The 26,753-nt window shown below is 35.1% G+C and overlaps 1 protein-coding gene across 1 annotated transcript in view; it reads right to left on the bottom strand.

Moving 5' to 3' along the window:
* FYB1 (FYN binding protein 1) overlaps positions 1-26,753 on the bottom strand; it is a 140,259-nt gene that overhangs the window by 30,097 nt on the left and 83,409 nt on the right. Inside the window, exon 4 of the mRNA XM_036225518.1 lies at positions 11,423-11,579. Coding sequence (XP_036081411.1) covers positions 11,423-11,579 — 157 coding nt within the window. The remainder of the gene's footprint in view (positions 1-11,422; positions 11,580-26,753) is intronic.

The raw sequence follows: 26,753 nt of genomic DNA, 5'->3' as shown, positions 1-26,753 counted from the left end.
TGCTCTGAACAGTTATCAATACCCGGGCCCTGCAAATCTCTAATGATTTATGGAAACTTTCTGTATTTTCTATTTCTATTTTCAGGTTGATTAGCAGAGCTGGAGAAAATTTGCCATTTTACTGATTCTGGATATTATAAACAATTGGCATTCAATCTCAACTGTACCCTCTATACTATTCTATAACCTCATTACACTTTTTTTCCTAGTCAACAGTCTCTTGTATCAGCCATCTCAATGGCTATTCAAAACCTTCACTACTTTCCTCAAATCTCCTGTTCCTCTTCTCTCGGCTATAAACAGATGATCTTGTTTCTTATTGCATTGATAAAATTGCAATTAGGTGTGAACTTTTTAAAAATATATATATTCTTTTAATACACAAACTTATCTACAGTTACACCCATCCTTACCTTCTCCCTGCCAAAGTTCTTCCTACCTATGTTCTGAACCCTACCTAAATTTTCAGTGATTTTACTCCTTTTATTTTATTTCTTCTGTGCATCATCTTATTATTTATATTATTATTATTCCTCTTCTTTCACTCTCCATCCCTAAAATCTCACTCTGTTTTCTCCTTTGGCCCAAGTTATTCTCATTCGTTAAAAACAAACAAAAACCCCCACTTCTCTGCCTTTCTAAACCCTTGCCATTACCACAAGATAATCTTCCTTTTCCCAGCCAAAGCAGGAAAATGTGCTTATACTCACTGACTTTACTTCCTCTCCTCCCACTCATTTCTTCATTGACAACAATCTGGCTTCTATTGCCAATCCTTTACTGAAACTATTCTGAAAAGACTTAATTACCAGATCATCTGGATACCTCTCAGCCTGCATCTGACTCAATTGCTTTGGGGCCCTCAACAGTATGGACCATTTTGCCTTCTTTGAGTCTCTTTTGTTTCTATCACAAATCTCTCTTGTTTCACCTCTTGTCTCTCTGGCCACTATCCCACAATTTCCGTTGTGGGTTTACTTTCCTCTGACTTCCTCTTTAAACGATCATGTTCATTTGTGTTCTGGTCTTGGTTTTCTTCATTTCTTTTTCTTTTTTCACTCTACATCTGTTCCTGAATGGTCTCAAATACCCCCACAGCTTCACATACTATCTTAATGTTGGTGACTTTCATATTGCAATCTCTTTTCTGAGTTTCATACATAGATATAGATCTATCTATAACCTATCATCCATCCATCTATCTATCTATCTATCTATCTATCTATCTATCTATCTATTATCTATCATCTATCTATTTATCTATCATTACTTAAATGTCTCACAACCGGTTCTAAATTAACATCTCAGAAGCTGAGATTTCTCTCTTCTCTCCCAGCTTAAAGCTGTTTTTCCTACTAGGTTTCTTATCTTGGAATGGCACCACGATTCGCATATTCACCCAAGCCTCAAGTCATTCTTTACTTCTCACTCTTTTTCAGTCCTAAATCAAATTAATCAAGGTCTGTCAGTTCTACATACTTAAAATCTCCTATAATTCACTTTCCCCTGCCATTTCTCTCCACTCTCCTGCTAGACATGAAAACAGGATCACATCATCTTCGTGTGGACTCTGGAATTAGCCACCTGGCCAGTCTTCCAGTAACAAGAATGCTCTGTATTTTTGCCACCTCACAGTCCCTTCTCCACACTGCTACCAAAGTGATCTTTTTAACACACAGATAAGATTATACCAGTCTTATATTTAATACTCAAGCCACTTAAAGAATTAGGAAAGACTATTAGTTGAACCCAAAGGATACTGGTTGAAAAACTAACCCTATTTGAATAATGTGGGCTGGAAGTACCTCATTCTCACTGAGACCATAAAAAGGGCTCAGTGGCTACACTTGTGGTTCAGGGAGAATTGCCATGGACGTGTATCTCAGCCTCTACCTGAGATGGTAAACATGTGGCCATAAACTGTTAATCTAATAAACTCACGTTTTTTAAATTGAAAGATTTAAATTTAACTTCTATATGCATAGCTTTCTGTGTAGGTAAGTGTAAAGGCCCAGTTAAATTAATCGTGACAAGGCATTTGTTTCTCTTAGAGAACCTTTTTAGATCTTGGAAGATTCAGAATTAAATACAAAAATGATTGAGTAATTCAAACACAGATACAAAAATTTGTAGAATAAGTTTTATAATCATTAGGACAAGATACATATGTTCAATGTTTAAGTATTTGTAATATTTGAGATTTGTTATATCAGAGAATATTCAGTTAGATGTGTCTCATCATTTTAAAATTTGTGAGTTATACTTTTTTATTTTAGTTGAAAAGGAAGGACTCTAGATATTGTCAGTGGTTGCTGACATCATGGAAGTCACTCAAACATTAAGTACTCCTAATAAAATAATACACCGTCACCCAGGATGGCGTCATACATACATGCATACACACATTTTGATCAAGCTGCCCCCATATCCAACTACCAATTTACAAGAAATACAGAGAAAAGAAGTACACATAAGCTATATTGTAGGAAGCCAGTCAGCAAAATCTAGACCGTGGGTAACTACAGTGCCCACAAACAGCTGATTTGTTTAACAAATAAATTGCAGTAAATTAAAAAAAAAGATAGATGGTGAACTTGTAGCTTAAAAGAGAATTACAAAACATATAAGCCAACAAAGACATTAGACTTTGAATTCTTATTCAAACAAACTTAAAACACACACACACATGATTTAAGAGACAACTGGAAATTTGAACAATGGCTTGACGTTTTATATACATACAGAGAATCCATTTTTTAGGGACCTACTGAAATATTTATGGATGAAATTATATAACATTTGGTATAAGTTTCAAATTAATATAAGAAGAGGGATATGTGGGAGGGGGCACAGATAAAATAAGATTGGTAAAGGGTTTATAATTGTTGAAGTTGGTGAAGTGGACATGTTGGCTCATTATATTATTTTCCCTGTCTATAATATGCTTAGAAATTTTCAAAATAAATATACTTCTGAAAAGTATAAGAAAAATCCAATTGCAAAATTAGAATATTTAAGGTAGCTGGATGATGTTTGACAGATTTACAAGAGTCATTTACGTTCTTGGAGGGTTTTGCTTAGCAGAGTTATTAAATTTGTTCAGTCGGCTATAAAAATAAAATTCGATATATAAATCTATATATGCAATGGAAAACATGTAAAGGAATTAACTAAATTTATAAATATAACCTGATTCGAAAGAATTTAGTATGAGTTGTCTAATCGTTAATCAAAGATCCCCCTAAAAATAATTTTGTTACTTAAATAATTCTTATCAGATATATAAACAAGATAGCAAATTTAAGTACTTAAAAGAAATTAAGCCTTTGTATAAATTTTAGTGAATGAAATATTAATTAAAAGCACAGAGTATAAATAGCTTAAACATCTAAATATACTGACATTCTATAGAATAAAATCTATAGCCCTTTTCTTGGTATACAAGGCTTTTACTATCAGCCTTGCTCTTTACAGTTTTATGGCTCTTCTTCAATTATTTTTTCTTCTTCTTCCATTCTTTTTTTCACATATTGATAATGAACATACTCTCTTAATATTCTCTGATTTCTTGTTCCTCTATACTAACCTCTGCTGTTTCCCTTATTGTCCCCTACCTGTGGCCCTGCTTAATCTTTAAGTTTCTCCTTAAACACTCCCTCTGTGAAGTTATCCTAGACTCCTCCAAGCACGCACAGTTGTATCTTCTATATGTTGTACATTGCTCCATTATAGTGATTATTCTACATTGCTACCATTATGGAGTAATTGATGCATGTTTCTCTTCCTGCTATGAGACCACAAGCCCCTTGAGGAAATTAATTGTCACTTTGTTAGTTTATTATTATGATAGTCATTTTTAGAAAGCAATGAGTAATTCCTGTCATGTATAGAACTTTTTTAGATGAATTAATGATATCCTAGTAATGTTAAGAAGCTAAATTAACTTTTATTACTAAAGTGATTTGTCTATTACTATTTTTTAAAAAGAATATTAAGTCAAAGACTACCAGACTTGCAGTTTACTTCTTAATACACTTGGATGAATAACAAATGCTAGCAAAATGAAGGCTATCTGCACATCACATTTATATATGTGTCTATATTTTTATGCAAAACATTTATTACTTGTAGATACTGTTTGCACGAACACTTTATTCATGGACCCAATGTTGTAGTATATAAATCTTAGTCTACATTAAAGTATTCAATAAACATGAAATGGTGATCTTCTGCTTTATCTTATCTACTGTTGATTCTGTCTAAGGTATTCTTCATTTTGGTTATAGTGTTCTTTACTCTTGACTGGTTCTTTTTTATGTTTTCTATCTCCCTTTTTATGTTTTCCATCTCTTTGTTAAAGTTCTCATTTATTTTATCTACTCTTCCCCTAAGTTCATTGAGCATCCTTATAACAAGTGTTTTGAACACTGCAGTAGGTAGATTGCTTGTCTCTCCTGTTTTAGTTCTTTTTCTGGAGCTTTGTTCATTTCTTTCATTTGGGACATGTTTCTTTGTTTTCCCCTTTTGGCTGCCTCCCTGTGTTTGTTTCTATGTATTAGGTACGGCTGCTATGTCTCCTGGTCTTAGTAGAGTGGCCTTATGTAGTAGGTGTGCTGTGGGGTCCAGTGGCACAGTCTTCCCTGGTCACCTGAGCCGGGTGCTCCTGGTATCTCCCTAGTATGGGCTGTGTGTGCCCTCCTATTGTAGTTGAGCCTCAGGTACTGTTTGCACATCAACGGGAGGGATTGACTATAAAGGCAATTTGTTGCGAGAACTGGCCATGACCAGTTGAAGAGCTGGTGTGCAGGGGCTGACCCTACAGAGCAGGATTCACTTTAGCAGAGCTCTGGTGCCTGCCCTGTCTGCCCTTTGGGTGTGCCATCCTCAGATGTGACCACAGGTGGTGCTCTGGCTCAACCAAAGTTGGCTACTGGGCACACAGTCTGGGGCCTCCTGGGAGGGGCCTTGTTGCAAGCCATGTCTGGCTGCAGCCTGTGCCCTGCCTGGGGGCCACCTAGCATGAGCCATCAAGCAACACGCAGATCATTGTCACCCATTCTGGGCTTGGAAGTGCCTCAAGAGGTCAAGATCCAAACTGAGGCTGGCTGCCACTGTGCTGGGCTTGGGGCTGCTCAGTAAGAGATATGGGGCATGCTGAGACCAGATGCTGCTTATTTAGGTTTTGTGAACCTCCATGAGATTTTGAGAAAGGCCACAGCATAAGCCAAGACAGGCAGTTTGTATGAAAATGCCACTGGAAGTGGCTTGGGCAGGCCTGCACATTGGGAAGGGCGGAGTCTCAGGGACTCACCAGAACAGGGCAACCAGTATTAGATATGTTGATGGAGACTCAGATATGGCACCCACCTGGGACTGCAAGCCAGGCAAAGAAGGGCTCAGCAAAGGGACAGTGGCCTCCATCACCACTTCTGTTTGGGAGAAAGCTGCCCCTCCAGCCCTGTTCCATGTCTCTGCCTGTCCTATCAGTCTGAAGTCAGAAAACTCAATTCCTCCCCATATGTCCCTGGTGCCTACCGAGCCCCAGCACTGGAGCTCAGAGCAAGTGAGTCAATCAGTGAGTAAGTCCATGTGCAAGCCCCTCAAGAGGAATGTCTGCATCTCCAGAGGCCCTTCATCTCATTCAGGCATAATCTTTGCTGGTTTTCTCAGCCAGAAGTTGTGAGAATTCTCTCCTTGGTACTGGACCCCTGGGCTGGGGAACCCAATGTAGGACTGAGACCCCTCGCTCTTCTGGGGAAATTTACACAGTTGAGGTATTTCTCCTAATTCTCAACTATTACATGCAGATATGGAACCAGCCTGTTCCATGTCTCTGCCTGTCCTACCAGTCTCAAGGTGGACTCTTTTGTGTTTCCCAAGTTGTAGGATTTCTGTTCACTTAGATTTCAGGTGACTCTCAATGATGGCTATTCTGTAATTTAGTTGTAATTTTGATGTGGTTGTGAGAGAAATCAAGCACAGTGTTTACTTACTCCATCATCTCGACTGGAAGCTCCCTTGTTTGTTTTTTAAAGAAGAAGGAAATATAAGTGATACATAAAACTTTGTTCTCTACTTGCCCTTACTGAAAAGAAATCCTGTAAACTTTTTTCAAGAATACGTCTTCTTTTATTGAATGCATTAGGAATTCTAAAACTGACTTTTTAAGGCAATGCCTTCCAAATAGAGTTAGGTAAGACAATCTGTTAGTGCATTACTGATAGGGCAAATCTTAATTTCTGGAATATTTTAAGCATTTATAATTTTAAAGAAGGTTATAATGGTAAATTCTTACTTTCCCTCTAATTTTAGAACACCTCTCCCCCAAAAAAAGAAAAAAAAGGAAAAAAAACAAGCCTTAAGCTGACTATGAATGACCTCAAGGAAAGGATTATTTAACCTTTCTTTTCCGACCTTAGTCGCTTCCCATTATTTATTATTTCTTATTACTTCAGTTTTCTCATCTCATCACTATTAATAACTATGTAATTTGCCTTGTATACCAAAATATTCAGCCATTGGTTCTGTTTTCATATTAAGAATTAGCTATGTTGTTAAAATTATAATTACTTTTTTAAATAGCACAAAAGTGTGTTGTATTAAAAATGTTGATTTGAACATTAATAATGATAAATATAAATGATAATGCTCTTCTGATCTGTTTTGCTTCCTTTTCAGATGTCTGAGGAAAATAGCAGAAAATATAACTAACTGATTTCTGACCACTAGGTGGGGAAACAACACAGTTTAAAATACAATATAACTTTGGCCTTAGCAACTTAATGTTTAAAGATATTTATTATTTCTAATTTTTATCCACCTCCAATCTTTTCCATTTTTAAAGCATCATGACCTGAATGATATCATTACAAGTAACTTCTGATGACTAGCCAGGTGATAAAGGCCATCCTATCTCTTAAAATTCTTTTCTTGATCCTAATGAGAGGTTTTTTTTTCTTGCCTTAAGCAATACAGACTCTACACTTTGGAGAGAACTGTAGACCTTATTAGTCCTTTATTCTTTTGGAAAGACAGTCCCTCACCTGAGCACTAGCTCCCAGTTGCTCCAGTTCTTGTTTCCAGGAATTCTTCTCTCTCTGTCATTATCATTTCCCCTTCTTTACTGGATCTTTCCCATCAGCACACAAACATACTGTTATTTCTTCCATCTTAAAAAAAGGAAATCTCGATTCCATTTTCTCTTCCAGTTCCTGCTCCATTTCTTTGCTGCCGTTTCTCCTTTAAAGCACCATCTGTACCTGCGTGTCCTTTTCATGTTCCTGTCCTCTCCTTTCATGCTCTTTTAAAGCGATTTCAACCAGGCTTGTATCTCCATTACTCGAAACATTTCATCCGCACTGACTTCCATAATGCCGGCTTACTTGGCCTTCACCAGCTTCTGACACAATCACTGCTTCTGCATGAGGAATATTATCTTTACCTGGCTTCCAGGAAAGCCCATTCTTGGTTTTTTCCTATTTTATTGGTTGTTCTTTTTCATTCTCCTTTTCTGATTTTTCCTTCTCCCAGGCCTAGTGGAATACCCCAGTGCTTGGTTCTTCTCATTTCCTTGGTAATCGTAACAGTCTCATGACTTTAAATGTGGAATATACACCTATGATTCTAAGATTTATATTTTTAAGCCAGAACTCTCTCCCAAACTGTTTACTTCTTATACTCAATTGCCTCCTCCACATCTTGGCTTTGATATTTAAGAGACACCTCAGGCTTCACATAGCCATACCTTCCTGATCTTCCCCACCCCCAAATTTGCTCACCTTCAGCCTCTCCTATTTCAGTTTATGGAAACATCATCCTTACAATCACTCAGGCCAAAACCCTTGGCATCTTCTACTCTTTTTCTTTCTTATCCCCAATCCAAATTCTGCTGTCTCTACCTTTGAAACATATCCAGAATTTGAACACTTCTTACCACCTCGCTACCATCATGCTGGTTAGAGCCACCTCTAGATCTTGTCTGCATTTCCACAATATCTGACTACTGGTTTCCCTGCTTCAACATATGCCTCTTTTCAGGTAGATGTTAAGGTGATCTTTATAAAACATGTCAGAAACACCACTGTTCTGTTCGACCTTTCACTGGTTCCCATTTCACTTAGAATAAGAGCTGTAATCTATCACGATCCTCAAGGCTCTACATGAGCTGCATCTTTTCTTATTACTCTGTCCTTTGCTCACTCTACTCCAGCCCCATTTACCTCCTTCCAGTCTTCAAACATTCTAGGCAGTGATTTTTGTTTTATTCACCGATACTCCTATTACAAAGGCACAAAACAGTGGTTCAAAAATAATTGTTAAGTGTATGTGAAATAACCTATCAGATCTTGACCTGAGAGTGGCCTTTGATTGGAGAGGGGAGGAATGAATGGCATTTGCAGGCTGGTAGAGGGAGCACCTAAGAAACACCCAGGTATGTGTCCTGAAGGATGGTAGAGCAAAGAGCAAGGAAAAGCACAGAAACACCATATATCATAGTTTTACCTAAAGATCATTCCCTAAATTTCTCTCTCACATGAAATATACGTTTTTGAGCCAGACTATCAGGACCCATTTTGCTTTCATTTCCTCTTTGTGTCTTATCTAGCTTCCTCTACTTGGGGGAAAGTTTTTAACCTAGGTATTTCTTCATGTTGGAATTCATTTGAGCTCTCTGATGGGACCTGAAAATTTCCACTATACACCACATTTTTGCTTTTGGGAAAAAAAAGTATCTTATAGATGTCCCTTAGTTTTTATTCCTTTCTTTCCTCCCTCTGACAATTAACTTTCAGATCTCCAATTATAGTTTGTCTAGGCAATAGAACATCAAAGACTCTTGTTTCTCTCCATCTTTCTTCTGAGAATATATATTCTGTGGAGTTAGTAACTATTAGATGAATCAGACTTTCTAATTAGGAATTCTTAACAAGATAGAAATAGGGATGGGGTCAAGTTTACTACAATTGGTGGGTTTTGCTAACTTATGATGAAAACAAAATTACAAGTAAGAATTTGAATGTGACTAGTCGACAGGCCCTTTTCAACTTTGCAAAAATTTCCCACAAAGCTAGGAAATTGACCAGACTTCTTACGAAGCAGTAGCACAGGACTGTTTTTGAAATCCTTTCTTCCTTCTACAACTTTTTACTCCCCGTCTTATCGTGATGGATTCTAGGTAGTAGGTTTGTGGAAAAGAGCTAACATAGCAGGTCTGAAACTGCTATTTTTAAAAGAATCTGCTACCAAGGTTGGCCCTTGGCTTTTATCTGGGAAAACAGCTTTTGAAAATTTCTCTACACTGATATGAAAAGTCGCCTAATTGATAAGAGTGCTTTACTGTGCCCAGATTGTATAAACAATGTGACTTACAATGAACATCTGCTTTCCTTCTAAAAGTCTGGTATTTTGGTAGTTGCTAAGTAGAAAGTGCCAATGTGACCAGCTCTTAAGAAAAACCTGTCTCTAACAGGCTTCCTGGGGAAGCAACATCACATATGCATTGTATTTCCAGGTCTGGAGAGAGGAGCACTCACAGTGTGTCTGCTCCTAGCCTTAGAAAGAGAGTGTTACTGTGATAAACCTCAGGCGTCAGTACTACTATATGGTGAGTAGTCCTGCAGTCCTCTTAGTGAATTATCAAACATACTGGCTATCTTGGGGATTCCTGAACAGCAGGAATAGTACCAAATACTCTTTCCCTTCACGTAATTTTTCATCAAACAATTATGTACCAGTTGTCGTGTCGTGTAAATGTTCAGGAATTCATGTCTGGGTATTTATTTAAATTTCTCATGGAAATTACACTAGATCCAGAAGCCTGACTGTAGTAAGTACCTGGGATACGGTCACATAATAAAATTCGAAGGTATTAAGTTTAAAATCTAGCGAGTTAAACTTATCAAAGTAGGAAAGAAATTAGGAAAAAGAAACAGGATTTACTACATGTAAAGGGAAAATAATTTACACAGAAATCAGGTGTATTTAAGAACACATATTAATTAGTTATTTTAATTAAACTAATATTTATTTAGCACTTATATGTCAGATGTCATACGTTAGATGGCTTACACACTTATTTGGTAGCTGGACTTCATGAAGTATTAGAGATTTTAAATTAGAATTTATAAACTCACATGCTTGGAAAGATGTGCAATTAATATAGATGCACAATGCAAGCCACTTAGAAGATAACAGCCACTAAGCTGCACTAATACCTTCTGGTTACTGCCTTTAAATCCCCCAAAAGCATAATAAAGTGAAATATAGTGGAGGCTATCCATGGCTAATGTGATTTCAAACTCTGCTCTAAATTGTCATCATCAGCAATTAAGGAAAGCTGTCAATCAGATATTATTATTAACAGAATCTATCATATGGATTATGAATATTAAATACTTCAAGTGTAAATAGCATCAATCTGGTAGGAGATATAAGTGAAGAAAAAATAAACCATAGCTAAATATTTGGGGATATTACTTATTTCTGTTAAAGGAGAATCATGTAAAACAATTTTCTAGAAGAAAGGGAAAAATCGAGCTTGACTTGCCATAAGGATCTATGCTTGCCATTGTTTGACTATTTCTTCTTAAAACATTGCATTCTATTTTAATCTTCCACTTGCTTTTTCCTCAACCAGCTATTCTGGTAAATCATGATTAAAGAGCCCATGCATGGCAAACCATATAGTTTTGACATTCTAAAGAGTATCATCTAAGAAAATTTAAGCAAGAATGGGCTTCAATAAAAGTTTCCTAGGTTTTTAAAATGCAGTCAAAAATCCGAAGGATGAGAGAAAACCTGCATTTAAAAAAAAAAAAAACAACTTAAAGGAGGTTATTTAGCAGAGTGGTTAAAAGCACATATTTACTTTGGACTCAGACTGCCAAATTTCTACTCTACATTCTTGCCTAATCTCGAAGTATTTACTTAGCCTCTGTAAAGTTTCATTTCCTCATCTATGAAATGATGATAACACTACTCATTCGATAAGATTATAGGGATTATATATGTAAAGTGCCTAGCACATCATAGGCAGACAGTAAAATATGGTAGTAGTGGTGGAGGTGGTGGTGATGGCAGTGATGGTAGTGATGATGATAATGATACTGGTGGCGGTGATGGTGATGATGGTGGTGAAAGAGATGGTGGTGGTACTGACCTAAAGAATGCTTCAGAACAGAGGAAATTTTCTTCAAATGAATGCTTAATGGGAACGTGTTCTGAAAACAGATAAATACTCTAAAAACAAATACATAGGAGTTGCTCAAGGGGATACAGGGTGGAGGTAAAAGCAGGCTGCTCAGACTTCCTTTCACCTTACCACCTTCGTGGTCTCAGTAGTTTACCTTGGAACCCTTAGCACTTAGCTAAGCATAGTTCGAAAATCTATGACAAAGAAATGATAAGATAATATTTTGCTTACTTTAGATCTAAGGGAGGTTTAATGTTTCTGGGAGGTAGACTTGGGACTGGTGGTTGTGTTGGGTGAGATGCTGGCAATGGTGGCTGGCTGGCCGGATGGGGTGGTGGAGGCGGTGGTAAGGAAGTTGTTGAGTAAGACGTTTGGCTTTTGCCGGTACCTAAGAAGCAAAGCAAACAATATCATGAATTAAGACAAGTTTTCAAAATACAAGAAATGTCTATTCCAAGTATGCAGAAATGAGAATCTTAAATATAAAAATGTAAGAAATGGATCCTAAGTTGCATTAATGCTTTAAAAAGTCTAATATTCTAAGTATCACATAACACAGTATTGTAAGTATTCCACTTCTTTTATTTTTTCAGCCTTATTGAAATGTAATTGACAAATAAAATTGTAAGATATTTAAGTGTACAACGTGATGATTTGATATATGTATATATTGAGGAAGAATTCCCTCCATCAAGTTAATGAACACATCCAATCCATCACCTCATATGTTTGCCCTTTTTTTTTTTTGATAAGAACATTTTAGTTCTACTCTTTTAGTAAATTTTAATAATACAATACAGTATTATTAACTATAGTCATCATGTTACACATTAGAGACTTACACCGTATACAGAAGTTTATACCTTGTCACCAACCTCTCCATATTTTACCTACCCCCAGTCCCTGGCGACCACCTTTCTACTCTTTCCATGAGTTGAGCTGTTTTGTTTTTTGTTTTTTGGTTTTATTTTTTTATTTTTTATTTTTAATTCCACATGTAAGTGATACCATGCCGTATTTATCTTTCTCTGTCGGGCTTATTTCACTTAGCGTAATGCTCTCCAGATTCATCCATGTTGTGACAAATAACAGAATTTCCTCCTCTTTTAAGGTTGAATAATAATCTACCATATATATCTACAACACTTTCTTTATCCATTCATCCACTAATGAACACTTAGGTTGTTTCCAGACCTTGGCTATTGTGAATAATGCTGCAGTGACCATGGGAGGACAGATATGTCTTTGAAATAATGATTTATGGGATATGGTTCATAGTGTAATGGTTAGCACATCTGCTTTACATGCAGAAGGTCCTGGGTGCATGACCCGGCAAAGACACAGTCCATGGTCTACAGCCATGCCACCCTGAACAAGCTAGATGTCTAATCTCAGAAGCTAAGCACAGTCGGGCCTGGTTAGTACTTGGATGGGAGACCACCTAGGAAGACCAAGTGCTGTAGGCATAAATAATAATAATAATAAAATAAATAATGGCTTTATTTCCTTTGTATATACCCAGAAGTTGGATGGCTGGGTCATACAGTTCTTTTTTAATTTGTAGAAGAAATCTCACTGTTTTCCATAGTGGCTGCACCTTTACACTCCCACTAACAGTATACAACTGATCCTCTTTCTCCACTGCCTCTTTTTTATAATAGCTTTTCTAACAGGTGTGAGGTATTATCTCATGTGCTTTTTATTTGCATTTCCCTGATTAGCAATGTTGATAAATGTTCCTTTTCTTGAGATGGATAAGTACTTTGAATTGAATTCCCAATCTGAAAAATAATTTCTCATACCTTGTTCGTGTAAACCTTAATAATTGTTAAATGATGTGTAGAATATGTAAATAAAAAATTCACATATATTTATACATAGCTAATGCTTGATTCATGATTTTTTGAAAGATTATTGACTTTCCATTAGATGTGGTTTTTGATCTTTTCTCCCTCCCTTTCCAATATAGCAAGAACATGATTTTGTAAAATTAAATCCATTATCATGACCAGGTAAATATTGTTCTTTGCTGAGTCAAGTGGTATAGTATAATTACATTTTCTTTCTCATTCAACTTACTGTTTTCCTGGAGCTAATAACTGCCTCATTATGTCATTTGCAAAGAATTTTCTTTGGAACTCTTACTTCCCACAATTATTAATCACTGTGCCTTTAAACATTTTATACAAAATAAAACCTTTCAGATATTTGGTCAGTTTCAATATATTGTCTCTATCTGCTTGCTTTAATCTGTCCTGGTTGCTTTTAAGGTCTGTCTTGCAGCTGTCTTCCTGGTATTTCTCTTTTCTAGCATCATGGCTCTGATATTTTGAGAAAACGCACTGTGATAGACGTGCAAGCTCTGGAGCCAGAGTGCCTGGGCTTAAATTCTGACTCCACCACTACCTGCTGGGTGACTTGGGTAAGTCATTTTCTGGTTTCATGTGTAACATGGAGATAAAAATAGTGCCACATAATAGGGTTGTGGTGAGGACTTAAGCCTTAACATACGAAAAGTACTTAGTATAATACCTGGCATATAGTAAGTTCAACATTTCATTTTTCATTCAATGAATATTTATTGAATGCCTACCATGGGTCAGCCTCTGTTCTAGGGATTAGGAACCCAACAGAGAAAAAACAAAAATTCATGCTCTTATAGATTTGCAGAAATGGGTAATAACTAAGTGAATGTAAGTAAAATACATATAAAATTGTAATGAGAAATGCTATAAATGATGGAAAGATTTATAATAGTGTGCTATTGAGATCTCTTTCCAACTCTGTATTCAGTGACCTCATTATGGAAGACTGAACTTGGGAATAATGGGAATATTTACATCATGGAAATTGACAAGAACTGCAGATTTGAGCTTGACTTATTATTTTGTTGGTTATTAGTTTTAAGCAAGTGATGGAGAAAATGCTGATAATTCAGATTAAACTTAAAAGTGTGTCATATCTGTGGTCATTATATTGCTAATAGCGTGAAACATTCAGGAAATATTTTCCTAGTATTTGAAAACTACTATACAACTCAGCAAAGTAGTCACTCAATCATTGGTAAGTGAGTGCAGTTCGGACACATCTTTATTGTTTCACATTCATCTTATTAACCTTAGTGAAAATACCAATCAACATTCAGGTTGGAACTGTACTCCTTCATTAATCGCAATCACAGGTTAGCTACAGATGTAAAAATCAGCAATTGGCTATACTGGATTTTCAATAAAAGTACTGTATACTTTATTATTTGTATATTGTGTTACACATCCTTTATATCAATAAAATTTATTACATGTATGTATAACACACATACAGAGTTTTTTCTGAAGAACTAGTTCAACATTTACAGCATACCATTGTTTATATCTGAAAAATGTCTAGGTCTTATTGGCTATATGGTAAACAGAATCACTTGTCTCTGCATCTTCCCCTTTTGCTTTGACCCTCATCCTCTCCATCAGTCATCCATTCACTTTCTGACTTTATATATGATGCTCTGGAATTATGCATATTGCCTGGCTTTCTTGACCATGGAGTTTGTATTTCTTATCCTTCTTGTTTGGAGCAAGTTTTTGAGAGGAAAGGGGATTGCCCTCTTGAAAATATTTTGTTTCAATTTTGTACGTCGTTAAGTGCTAGTGAGGTCACTTTCTTAATCTTTATCACTATTTTTTATTTTAATTGTGCTATCTATTCAAATTCTGTGCCTGTTTTTAAAATAGTATTCACTTTTCTTATTTGTGTGTAAAACCATTTTGTTAAGGATCTTAATCTTTTTGCCTTTTACATGGACAAACTGAATATAATAATTTGGCAGCTTTGGCTCTTGCCTCTGCTTGTACACACCAAAGTAAAACAAAACAAAACAACATAAAACAAAACAAAAACCAAACTATGCCATAACCAATAAAACCTTAAAAATCTCCAAAACCTTTGAAGAAAATATAGTACTTTACTGTAAAATTTCTTTAAGGATCAATGGCAGGGTTTTCAATGCATATTAAACCAAAAGCTTTCTAATTCCTTTTAGATATTTCTGCCTCTTTCCAAAGTTTTTCACTTTAGTAATTATTAAAAATATTCCCCTCTCTCCTTCCGTTCTCTCCTCATGATCACAGTCATCTTCTTGGAGCTTTAAAAATTGCTCAGGCCCTGCACTCCTGACCTGTGACACGCTCTGCCAGGTTCTTCTCACAGGAATAACTCGTCTTCTCTTTTGGCAGCTATTGTTTGGGGGTTGAGGTAGGAAGAATGAATTCTCTTATAAATCTGATAAATAAAAAATTCCGATGATTATATTTATGTTAGACATATTTTGTCCATTTCCTTTTTTGTCACAAGTAAAGTTAAATTTTTTAATATGTAGTACTTACTCTTTTCTCTAAATCAATGAATAAATTCTTTTTTTAAAAAATGTAATTTCTATCACTTAGGTTATGTTTAGAAAGGCCTTTCCTACCCTGAGAATATATAATTTTCTATTTTCTCCTACTTCCTTTTGGCTTCATTTTTTTTTTCTTCTTACAGTTGAGTCCTTAAAACTTTTAGCCATATATTTTGAAGTTAGGTATGAGATTGGGATCTGTATTTATAGTATTTATTATGGTTTTCCTTAAATCATTTACCAAATGTCCCAGCACCATTTAGCTAATAAGCTATTACTTGCTGCTTGGAAATGCCTCTCTTATCATGGAATAAAGATTACAAATCCTAGTAAATTTGACAGATAAAAATGACGCCCTGTTATTTTTACTTATAATATGATTTGATAGATTCGTAAGTGAAGTGAAAGCTGTACAAAGAGAGAATAAGTCATTGTGAATAGATACTAATAAACCATCATCCAAATAGAAGAAAAATGTTTATTAGCCTATGACCTATCTTTACATAAAGAAGATTTTAATAAGCAGGAGGCATTACCATAGGAGACTCATCTAAGGCCTGGAAGTGAGAAATTGTATACATGATTTGGTAACACTAAAAATTGACTTACCCTGAAACTCATATACCACTTTCTCATCTTTGTGTAGACTTATGAGACTTTCTGAGGAGACCTCTGTTGTAGGCCCCTGCTGTTCTGCTTGTATCTATTCTCCCTTCCATAGTTATAATAACTATGGAGCTACCTGGAAAAGGAAGTGCTTACTTTTCCACTGGCCTTGGAACTCAAGGGGATCCTCCTGGAACTGCTGGCAGCCATCTCGCCACCACCAGGGAAGGGCTTACCTCAGGGTGCAGCAAAATTAGAGGAGAGCAGGGCTGAGAGGTAGAGAGAGACTGGCTGATTTTTTTCTTTTTTAATTTCCTTTGGAAAATGGTCAGAGGTAGTTTGAAAAGCTTCATGAGGCACTAAACCAATTGTTAAGTGCCCTGTTCCTCATCAAGTTTGGGAAAACATATGCTAAAATCTTCCTATGTTACACTAGTATTTAGCAGCGAAGCATTTTGCTTTGCACTATCTCTGGTCACTTTCAAATACTGTAAGGAATATGTTTGCATATATACAAAATAATTCTAAGAAAAGGCACTTTAATCTTACAGGGGGGAAAAATAGGTAGACTCACCTTAATGTAAAATGATTTGCTCTAAAATCTTAATCTGGACTCTATAAATTATACTAAAATATAATTGGTAATATTGAAATTTTCAAAAGCAAAGATCTAGTCTGTGGTAATGGAAAGAAGAGGATGGATATTGAATTGCAATAAAATAAGTAAAGAAACAACAGAAACAATAAATATACAGGAAATATCTGAGATTAATGAAAATAATATTAAGTAATCACTTTTGGGGGGGGGGGGCGGAGGGGGGCCAGGCACCATTCTAGGCATTTTATGTATGTAATCTTATTTAATATTTATAACAACCCAATAGGATATATGTTATTATCTAGTTTCCATTTGGTAGTTAAGAAAACTATGCAAGTTCAGAGAGTTTGTAAATAACATAAGTGAAGTTTAAACTCTGCCAGAATTTGAGCCCTAGTCAATTTCTTATGATGTCTTTGCCCTATCTGCTATGTTCTGCTGCTCCTCACAGTAATAAAATAGAAATTATTGGTGAGTTCAAGTGGACACATTAACATGCTTTCCAAAGATCTGAGTGTAAGTCCAGCTTTTCCAATTGGGACTTATTCTCTTAGTGCAATTTTGTATGATGGTTTTTAGTTTCTTGTAGGGCGGAACTGGCTCTGGAGACTGTAAAGTAATTTTGAAGTATATATTCACATATATGGGTGTTTTGGATGTGAAATTTATAATTTATATCAGAATTTGTTTTTGGAAACCAGATAGCAGGAAAGTAGACATTCAGGAGCTAGTAGAAAATGGGTCCCTAAAGATGAATATGACTGATGTGGGCCAGCAGGTAAAAAGGCCCCAAGAAATGGAATTGAGGAACTTGAAATAAAGTCACAAAAGACCTTAGAAGCTATAAAATAAATAAGATAAAGGGAAAGGGCAACAAGTTTAGAGTTTAGTTGAAATAAAGAATTAGGGATATATAATTGAGATGCAACACCCAAAACTGATCTACTTATGGCTCCTATACTATGAGGCTCAGGGGGTATCGCCTATGAGGATCTTTGGCTTTAAAATACTGAGTCTGAAAATTTTAAATCCCTTCCTCAAAGAATGACAGGATTGTGCAGGGATATGGGCCCCACAGCAGTGGGCAGAGCTGGTCTCATGGACAGCGTAAGATGACTCAGTGGCAGTGAGCTAATCAGGGGAATTTGCAACGTATTGCCCATTCTCATCCTAAGTCAGATCCAGGAATTGTGTTCCTGGGCCCTTTAACTGTAGCTCAAGAGTTCAAGAAGGATGAGGGAGAGAAACAAACTTTTTTCTGCTGTTCAAGGTTCCTCTGGTTAGTCTAATAATTAAATGTGCATAAGACAGATTAACAAGAGAAAATAATCAAATTTAATTGCATATGTATGTATCATAACCCCACATACATGATAGGTTCAAAGACAGAAAGGGAAAATGAGGTATATATGACATTCTGAGCTAAGGATGAAGTAAAGCATCTTGGGGCCTCAGAGAGTCATTGCAGGATAATAAAGGGAGTAGATGTTCAATAATTAGAAGTTTGTCATGCCTTATAGAGAGGACATAAAGAGTTATTTCCAGCATTAATTCATATTAGGGGCAAGGCTTCACATTCAAATTATTTAAGGAAGCAGTAAAAGTTTCTCCTGAACCTGTAGGGTCTCGATTGGGTTCAGCCCAAAATAATTCACACGCCAAAGTGACACATCTTGGGGAGGCCTGTTCTGAATGCCTTCAAGAAGATGCTGGGCATTTTGCTAAAAAAGTCCAGTGGGGCGCAACTCAACATTTTGTTGTGACATTTGAACTTTCACAAGCAATGTAATAATTTTAATAATAAAATTCTTAACTATAATAAAAAGGTGACTAATGGCAAAAATAAAAGAGAACTGACTGTATTTATGTTAGGGAACAGTTCATACTGGTTACAGAAAAAAATGAGGAGGGTTAGGAATGAAGGGAAGGGAGATTATAAAACCTTCTGGAGATGAGATGAAAACAACTCTCAAGAATCTAGGAAGTTAACAACCTCTGAATCAAACTATTCATCCTCTTTAATTTTGGAAGCTCAGAAGAGGCTTTGCACAAGTCATATGCCCCTGCTCAGGCACACCCGGATGGGTGGAACTCCAAAGTCATTTTACTAAGAGGAAATGACTAGGAGGGGCCTTCTGTGAGTCAACAGTACCCAGGGGTTATCTGGCCCTACTCTGACGATGGTTCTAGGATCACTGAAACACAGACTACCCCAAGCGATGATCTAAAACTCTATAAACAGAAAAATTGAATTGAATTGAATTGAATAGAATCGAAGAAAAAAAGAAAGAAGGAATGAGGAAAGGGGGAAGAAGATGATTAACTAAGACACAATGAGGGTGCTAGCATACTCTTATTATAGAAAAGTAAAATTGTATTATTTCACAAGCTTTACACTTCAGATTGTTCTGCAAGCCATATACTGGTTCTAAATAGTGTCATAATACTCTGATAACACAAAGATCTATGAGGACTCAGGAAATTGATGCCTGTTGATTCTGACCTTTATGATGTTTGACTAAAAAGGTACGTATAGCCTTCATGTCCCAAGGAGTCCAAGGAGCATCTAGAATTATGGTTCTCTATTTATTTCTTTTTTAGTCTATGGATCACTTTATAAAACCAAAGACACTGTATGATAATGCCCGAATTGCATAAAACCCTGGCCCTAGACCAGGTATTTCTAATTCTGTTTTGTTGGGATGTATTAGAATTGGGCCAGGCATTAGAAAACTGACTCATTACCAGCAATATCACTAAAGAACTCTTTGTCTTTGGTGACTCAGTTAACCTCCATGTGATTTAGTTTTTACATCTGTCAAATAGTAATAATACTATTCCAGCTACGTCAAAGCAGTTTAAAGATTAAATGAGCTGATATGCATGAAAACATCTTGAAAAGTCTAAAGTATTATATAAACATAAAAGATGACCACACAAGGATGATAGGTGCAGCAAATAAAATCATTACTAAGTTTTTCTGACTTAAAATATTTTAAAATCACTTATATAAGTTTATTTAGTATTTGGGAATTATTATATTGTGTACCCACCCTGGAATTCAGCCATCGAACTGGGAACTCCGAATATAGACTTTTACTTTTTCTGGGCCTAGGTAGGCACATAGCTATTGCCCACCCAAACGGGAAGAAAAACTCTAGCAGCTGTAGTGAATTTCTGGAGTCTGGACTAGTGAACTCCGAATTAAGTAATTTGTAAACAGCCGAGATGCACACTTAATGGAAGCCCTAGCCGTTGAGTACCCATGCACACTCATTACACCTAACTACACATGGGCTTTCTTGGGACTGAGTCTCACTGAGATCTTATCACATTTATCATAATGGTTGTTTTAAACCATATTCCCGGATGCTACCCATACCTTCCTCATTCACCACAGACCGCCTTGCCTTTTAATTTACTAAGAACACATAGAGCACTCCATCTGATGATCCCCAATTACCCTTCCTTCCAACTTAAAACCTCTTTATATCTTGTTCTCCTTATTTTTAACCCCTGATTCTCTGGAAGAAAAAAAGTGTCATTTTTCCTTACCAATATGAACTGGCATTCTTGGTACTTATCAGTGCATACTTCCTTATAGACCTTGCTTTGTTAATTATTAACTCCTTCACTTGCTCAAGCAAGAAACATTTATTAAGCTAATACTATATGCTCTGGACTGTGTGTTTCATTCTTTAAGATAAATTTCCCATCTTAAACATGGTCTGATCTCCTCTACTCTAAAGAAATACAATAATATCTTTTCTTACCCTTGTCCTCAACTCTAGCTATGAGCTACTTTTTCTCCTTCCGTTCACAGCCAAACTTCTTGGACCAAAAGCCTATATTTGCCACTTTTATATTTTTATTGTGCTTAGGAGGCTTCATGGCAGAGTTAAGAATAAAAGGTTTTTAGGAAAGAGAAGCTTGGGGTTGAATTCAGACTCTACCACTCTTATATTAACTTTCAATTGTCTATTACTCAGTTTGGGGCCTTCAATAGTTTGCTTGTCTTCTCCAAGTCTTCATTTTGTAAACTATGGTCATACATACCTGCCTTGCAGAAGCACCTGACATATTGTAACTCCTAATAAATGTTTCTATTCTTCTTAGCCATCACTAGATCTGGCTGCATCATTGACACATTGCAATCTACCCACCTCAACTGCAACAAAACAAAACAAAACAAAACAAAACAAAACAAAACAAAAGCACCAAAAAAGCCTTTTCCCCAAACCAATCATAACTAATCCTGGATCTGTTAGGGTATTTTAGAATAGATTTAGAATCAGGAAGTTTAAATTCTTAAATCCATCCCGTTAGGTACCAAAACAAACATTATTTTCACTTTCTATTCCTAAACACACCAGAATCAATTTTCAATATGGGAGGTGGAATGGCTTGACGGAAAGAATAGTCATGCTGGAATCATTCAGACCTGGATTTTGATGACTAATCCTATCTAGTACTAGCTGTAGGACATAGTAATTTATTTTGTTTCTCTGGGTTTTATGTTCTCTGCCTATTAAAATGGTACTACTGATTCCTACCTTAGGCTTTGAGAATTAAAAATAATATGTGCACCTGCCCAACATATAGTAAGTGTTCTACTTATAAATTATCTTAGAACATAAAACTATTGTGTTCTCTATGGGAGAGGCTCTTATTAAATCTCTGGGGCACATTTATTTCCATCTGTGTAGAGAAACTGGGACCATCATGTTCTAGTAACTTAAAAAAAAAAAGTTTCTAAACTGCCACTTGTGCCTGAAACAACATGCTAATTGGTGCACATCTGACCATTCCGTAGAAAACAACTTCCGAAAAGCCGCCTGCCCTTTTAACTGTAGTGCGGCTGTCCTGCCTTTCTCAGTGTTAACACCCGTGCAGCCTGATGCTGCTTAGAGAGCTCTTTTGTACACAGAGCACTCATACGTGGTTTCTTATGCTAATTTTATCATCTTTAAAATTCTATTTATTTATGTATGTATGTATGTATGTATGTATGTATGTATGTATGTATGTATCTATTTCCCAGTTAAGCACTAACCTTCTGAGCATGGGTCTACACTGTCAACATCTGTGTGTGGCCCACAATACTTGGCATCTACCATATATAGTAAGACATTTTATGTTTTATTGATCTGGATTTTCTTTTCCCTTTCACAAAATAACAAATTTAAAATAGCTTATTGCAAAATAAATACATATACAATAAAACATTTAATATAAGAAATGATACTTAAAAGAAAATCTCACACTGTAGATCCCATCTCCTAGCCCCATCCCCAAAGACAACCATTATCAGTCTTGCAAGAAACAGCCCATGCATTGTTTTTACACAAATAGGACCATGTACATATATTATTTTATGATTTGTTTTCTTAATTTCAAAAGAGATTATTCTATAATGGCACAAATAGGGCAATCAGTTTGTTTTTCTTCATAGTTGTGGAGTTCTCCATTACATGAATTTACCATAATTTATTTGACCAGTCTCATCACTGATAGAAATTTAGATTATTTTTAAAATAACTTTAGATAAAATTTACTTAATACACTGGTATAAAACTATACAATTCAGTGGTAGTATATTTCTAGTTGTCCAACAATCATCATAATCCAATTTTAAAACATAAGAATCATTACAAAAATAAACAATTTGCCTATTAACTATCACAGCTTATCTCATCCCTTCTCCCCCTTGCCTTAAGCAATCACTAATCTATTTTTGGTCTTTATAGATTTGTCTGTTCTGGACATTTCATATTAATAGAATCATACAATATGTGTTCTTTTGTGACTGGTTTCTTTTCACTTAGTTGTTTTTGCAGTTCAATCATGTAGAAGATATCAGTACTTCATTCTTTTTTATGGCTGAATTATAGTCCATTATATGAATACCACATCTATTTATTCATTCATCAGTTGATGAACATTTGAGTCATTTCCACTTTTTAGCTATTATAAATGATGCTGGTATTAACTTTCTTGTATAAGTCTTTGTGTAGACATAAGCTTTCATTTCTCTTGAACATAGGCTCACAGTAGAATTGGTAGGTAATTCTATGCTTAATCTTTTGAGTAACTGTAGGCTATTTCTTATGTTTTTATATTTTTGGATTATTAAACAATCACAATTATAACATTATTCCTGAATTTATGTCTTTGACCATAAGTGTAAACACATCTATATGATAAATTTTTGGAAAGTGAAATTGGTGGGTTAAAAGAACCAAACATTAAAACACTTTTGATAAATAATACGATTTAGTGAGATTTTATTAATTCATGTGTCTTCTAGCCCAAGAAGTGAATACCCATTTTCCTGTAACCTCACTGACACTGTACATTTTTTAGTTTTACAATTTCTGATGGGTAAAAAATGATATGACATTTCAACTTATATTTCTATGTTTATAAGTAAGGCTAAGGATCTTTTCATACATTCATGAGACATTCTATTTGTGTGTGTGTGTCTCCTTTATACAGAATGTTAGAGGTATAGCATCCTATTTAGTTAAGTAGCTAAAAAAATGGACATTAGCTCTTTTATGATCGGCTTTTATTCTAATACAGAATATTATTTACAATACTGACATATAAGTAGATATTGCCATTTATGTCAAAATACTTTAAAAATTTCCAGAAAATCCTCAGCAGCCTTCAAAGGAAAGGACTTGACACCTCTGGGTCACTGGTTTAGGAAATCTAGTTTTATGTAATTTTTCCTTGCTCTAATTTGAAGTCATCTGCTTTTATCTTCAAAGGATTTGTAAACCAATAGTGGATGGGAAATTTTGAAAACCAATTTAGTTGAAAACAAAGCACTATATTAGTAAGAAACCCTTTGATTTGAAAGCAAGCTGCCAAGGAAATTTTGGTTAGCTTAGAGAGGTCCATCAAAATGGAAAAAAAAAGTAATACTGAAAATCAGTTTTTGCATAACCAAAGCAGAGATTAGGATGAATATGAAGTAGAGATCAAAACAAATATGTTGATCAATTAAAAGAAAATAAGTAAAGAAAGGCTTTGATCATTATCTTGAATTTCTCCATCTCAGACCTAAATTTAACATTCAATGTCTTCGAATTTTTTTTAATTCTTAAAAATTCACTCCCTCAATAACTTTGTTGGCTAACCAATTGTTATCTATATAATTATACATATAATTATATATAATCATGAAATATAAATTGTTTTTTTAAATAATTTTATTTATTTTCAATGCATAAAATAACATGAAACTCAGATTACGCAGTAATTTGACGACATTTCTGACTTTTGAATCATTCCTTTTGAAAAGAATGTTAAGAATGTTAAGTATTATTTAAAAAATAAAAGTCTGTATATAAGAAATATATATATATATATATAGTCAAATACTCATAGCTTATAGAGTGCCTCTTTCATGCTCTAAGATAGAGCACATTTGGGCAGATGATAATAACTGAATTTCTTTTTTTCAAATGCAAAAGTTGTTTTAAAGGTATGCTAATAATATATTGGAGCAAAGAAAGTATTAGAATTCAAGTTTTAGAAACATCCTCAGATAAACTGATTTATGTGTTGAAAATAGTGAATATTTTGGGTGAGTTAATACTTTAAAAATAAAATTAATATAACCCAGAAATATAACATCTAGATCAGAGAAGGAGTAAACATTGATACTATAGAGACAATATCAGAACTTCAGAAAATGGGTAAACAGAGTGACAATCAAAGCAGATGCTCCAAACTCAGCTGTAAATAAAAGTCAAGAAGGTACATGCATCTGTACACTGGGCTGGGAATGTGACCGGTGAGCAGGAGATTAATGACTTGTCTCAATGGGATGGCTACTGCAGGGCTCTGGCCCACATAAATATGTAAAGAACAAGTCTAGATTTTTTAATGAACTCTTCCTATCTTTGAATGTTGGCAACCGAGTAAATAAAACAAATTAAAACAAACAAACAAAAACCCCAGAGAATTCTGCATACCAGAAGATCACATTCGTGGGCTACGTTAATTTGTAACTGACACTTTTTTGTTAAGAAAGGGAAAATTGCCATAAAGAAAAGGTTTATCAAGGGAAATTGCCTGATTATAGGTTCATCTAGGAAGCCAGTTTTTAAAGGGGTAAATTAGATCTCAGACCAGGTAAAGTCATACAGAGTTGAGGAAAGAGGAACTGTTAATAAGAAGGCAGAGCTTCCTGCAGAGTCTGGACAGAGCAGGTGTTCCCAGCAAGACTCCAAAGAAAGAATCACTTTGGGGAGACAAAGTGACCACGACCTAGTGTAACTGTAAGAAACGCAACTGTGTAGACAGACAGGTGTAAAGATAGGATATTTAGTTGAATTAATGTTCGCATTTCTATGACAATAACAATTATTGTCGCTGCCATTTTTTAATAGCACAAAAGTGTCAGATGATAAATCAAGACCTTGAGAAGAGAAAGACATAGAAGAGAAGACCCAGAAGAGAAAATACAAAAGCCATAGAGAAGCTATGCTAGAAGTGTAATCTTAGACAGGTCTCTCCCTCTTCTTTCTTTTCTTAAAAAATAAATAAATAAAATAAGTATTTTTTAATTACACAAATAACATACAAATCATTTCTGGAAAAAGTTTTACAACACAGATAAAATAAAATTTCACATGACCTCTCATTCCCTAGCCCCCTCCTCAGAGGCAGCCATTTTTGATCTTTGCTGAACTTTTTCTATGCATTTACTCAACTATGTATGTATGCCTGGAGGTATCTGATTAAAAATCCAAGTATTCTTATCCACAGAATATTGTATTACATGTATTGGGTCCATCTCACTCCTCGTAAATGTGGCAGAGTGTTTTGTGAGTGGGATATTTCATGGTTTGTTTATTCCTTTTCCCTTGAGCATCCACTTACGTACTCTATGTATATGGCACTAGTTTTCTAGAATAAATATCTAGAAGTGGAGTTTCTGAGATGAAGGATTTGAACATTTATGTGCACAGAAGTTCTGTCAAATTGTTCTCCAATGGAACTTTGTCAGTGCGGACTTGTTGAAGTTTTGCCTACTCATACCCTCTCTACTGCTGGATATTTTTAATCATTTTTTATTTTGTCAATGCAATCACGTAATCTTTCTGAGTCTCTATTTCATCTGTAAAATTATAAAAATTCTATTTCACAATAACATTATGATAATTATGTTAGCAAAAATGCCTATCACAAGAACCTAGCTCACAATAGATACTCCATAAACATTTATCCTTAGTGAGGGAAAATTTAGTCAAATTTGATGTATTTGCATAACTTTTATAGTGCTAATAGATCTTTGCATTTAGTAGCATGTGTTTAATTGTTGAGTAAATTCATTTTTCTTAGCTCATATTCATTTTCTATTTTTAATTACAGTTCTCCAATTAAGAATAATTCCTAGAGTTTAGCATTACTATGTTCTATGTCCTGTGTTACAACTCGATTTTCTCACTACATTTCTTTTTTTAACTAATGTGAAACCTTTATTTTTATAGTTCATTGTGACATTGTTTGTCCTTCACTTGTTCTTTCTTCACTTGTTTGAGGCAAATCAAGCTGTACTTTAATGACAGTGTAAATATAAGCTTATGTTAATTTTTAAAAAGATTTTTACTGTAATGAAAACACAATTTAAATAATTGTATAGAAAATGTAAGGATCTATGAAAATATCCAAAGACACTACCCTGATCGTCCGCAGCTCAGGTTAAGCAGTTGAACTTAAAGATTTCTCATATACCTCATCTGTATGCTTTGTTTAATGATTCTAACCAGTCAAACAGTACCAAATTTTACAGTTCCTAAATCTAGTCCATAGATTCCATCATTATATTATACAAATTAAAATCATATCATCGCATTGGCACTATACATCTAATCTTGTATAAAGTCCAAATATAGTAGTAAATTGGTCACATTAACATCTAATAAGTAAATATTTAATAACTACTCATATTG

The sequence above is a fragment of the Rousettus aegyptiacus genome, unplaced genomic scaffold (genome assembly GCF_014176215.1).
Source record: "Rousettus aegyptiacus isolate mRouAeg1 unplaced genomic scaffold, mRouAeg1.p scaffold_m13_p_8, whole genome shotgun sequence".
Classification (NCBI taxonomy): Eukaryota; Metazoa; Chordata; class Mammalia; order Chiroptera; family Pteropodidae; genus Rousettus; species Rousettus aegyptiacus.
This window is presented reverse-complemented; position numbering and strand designations above follow the sequence as displayed.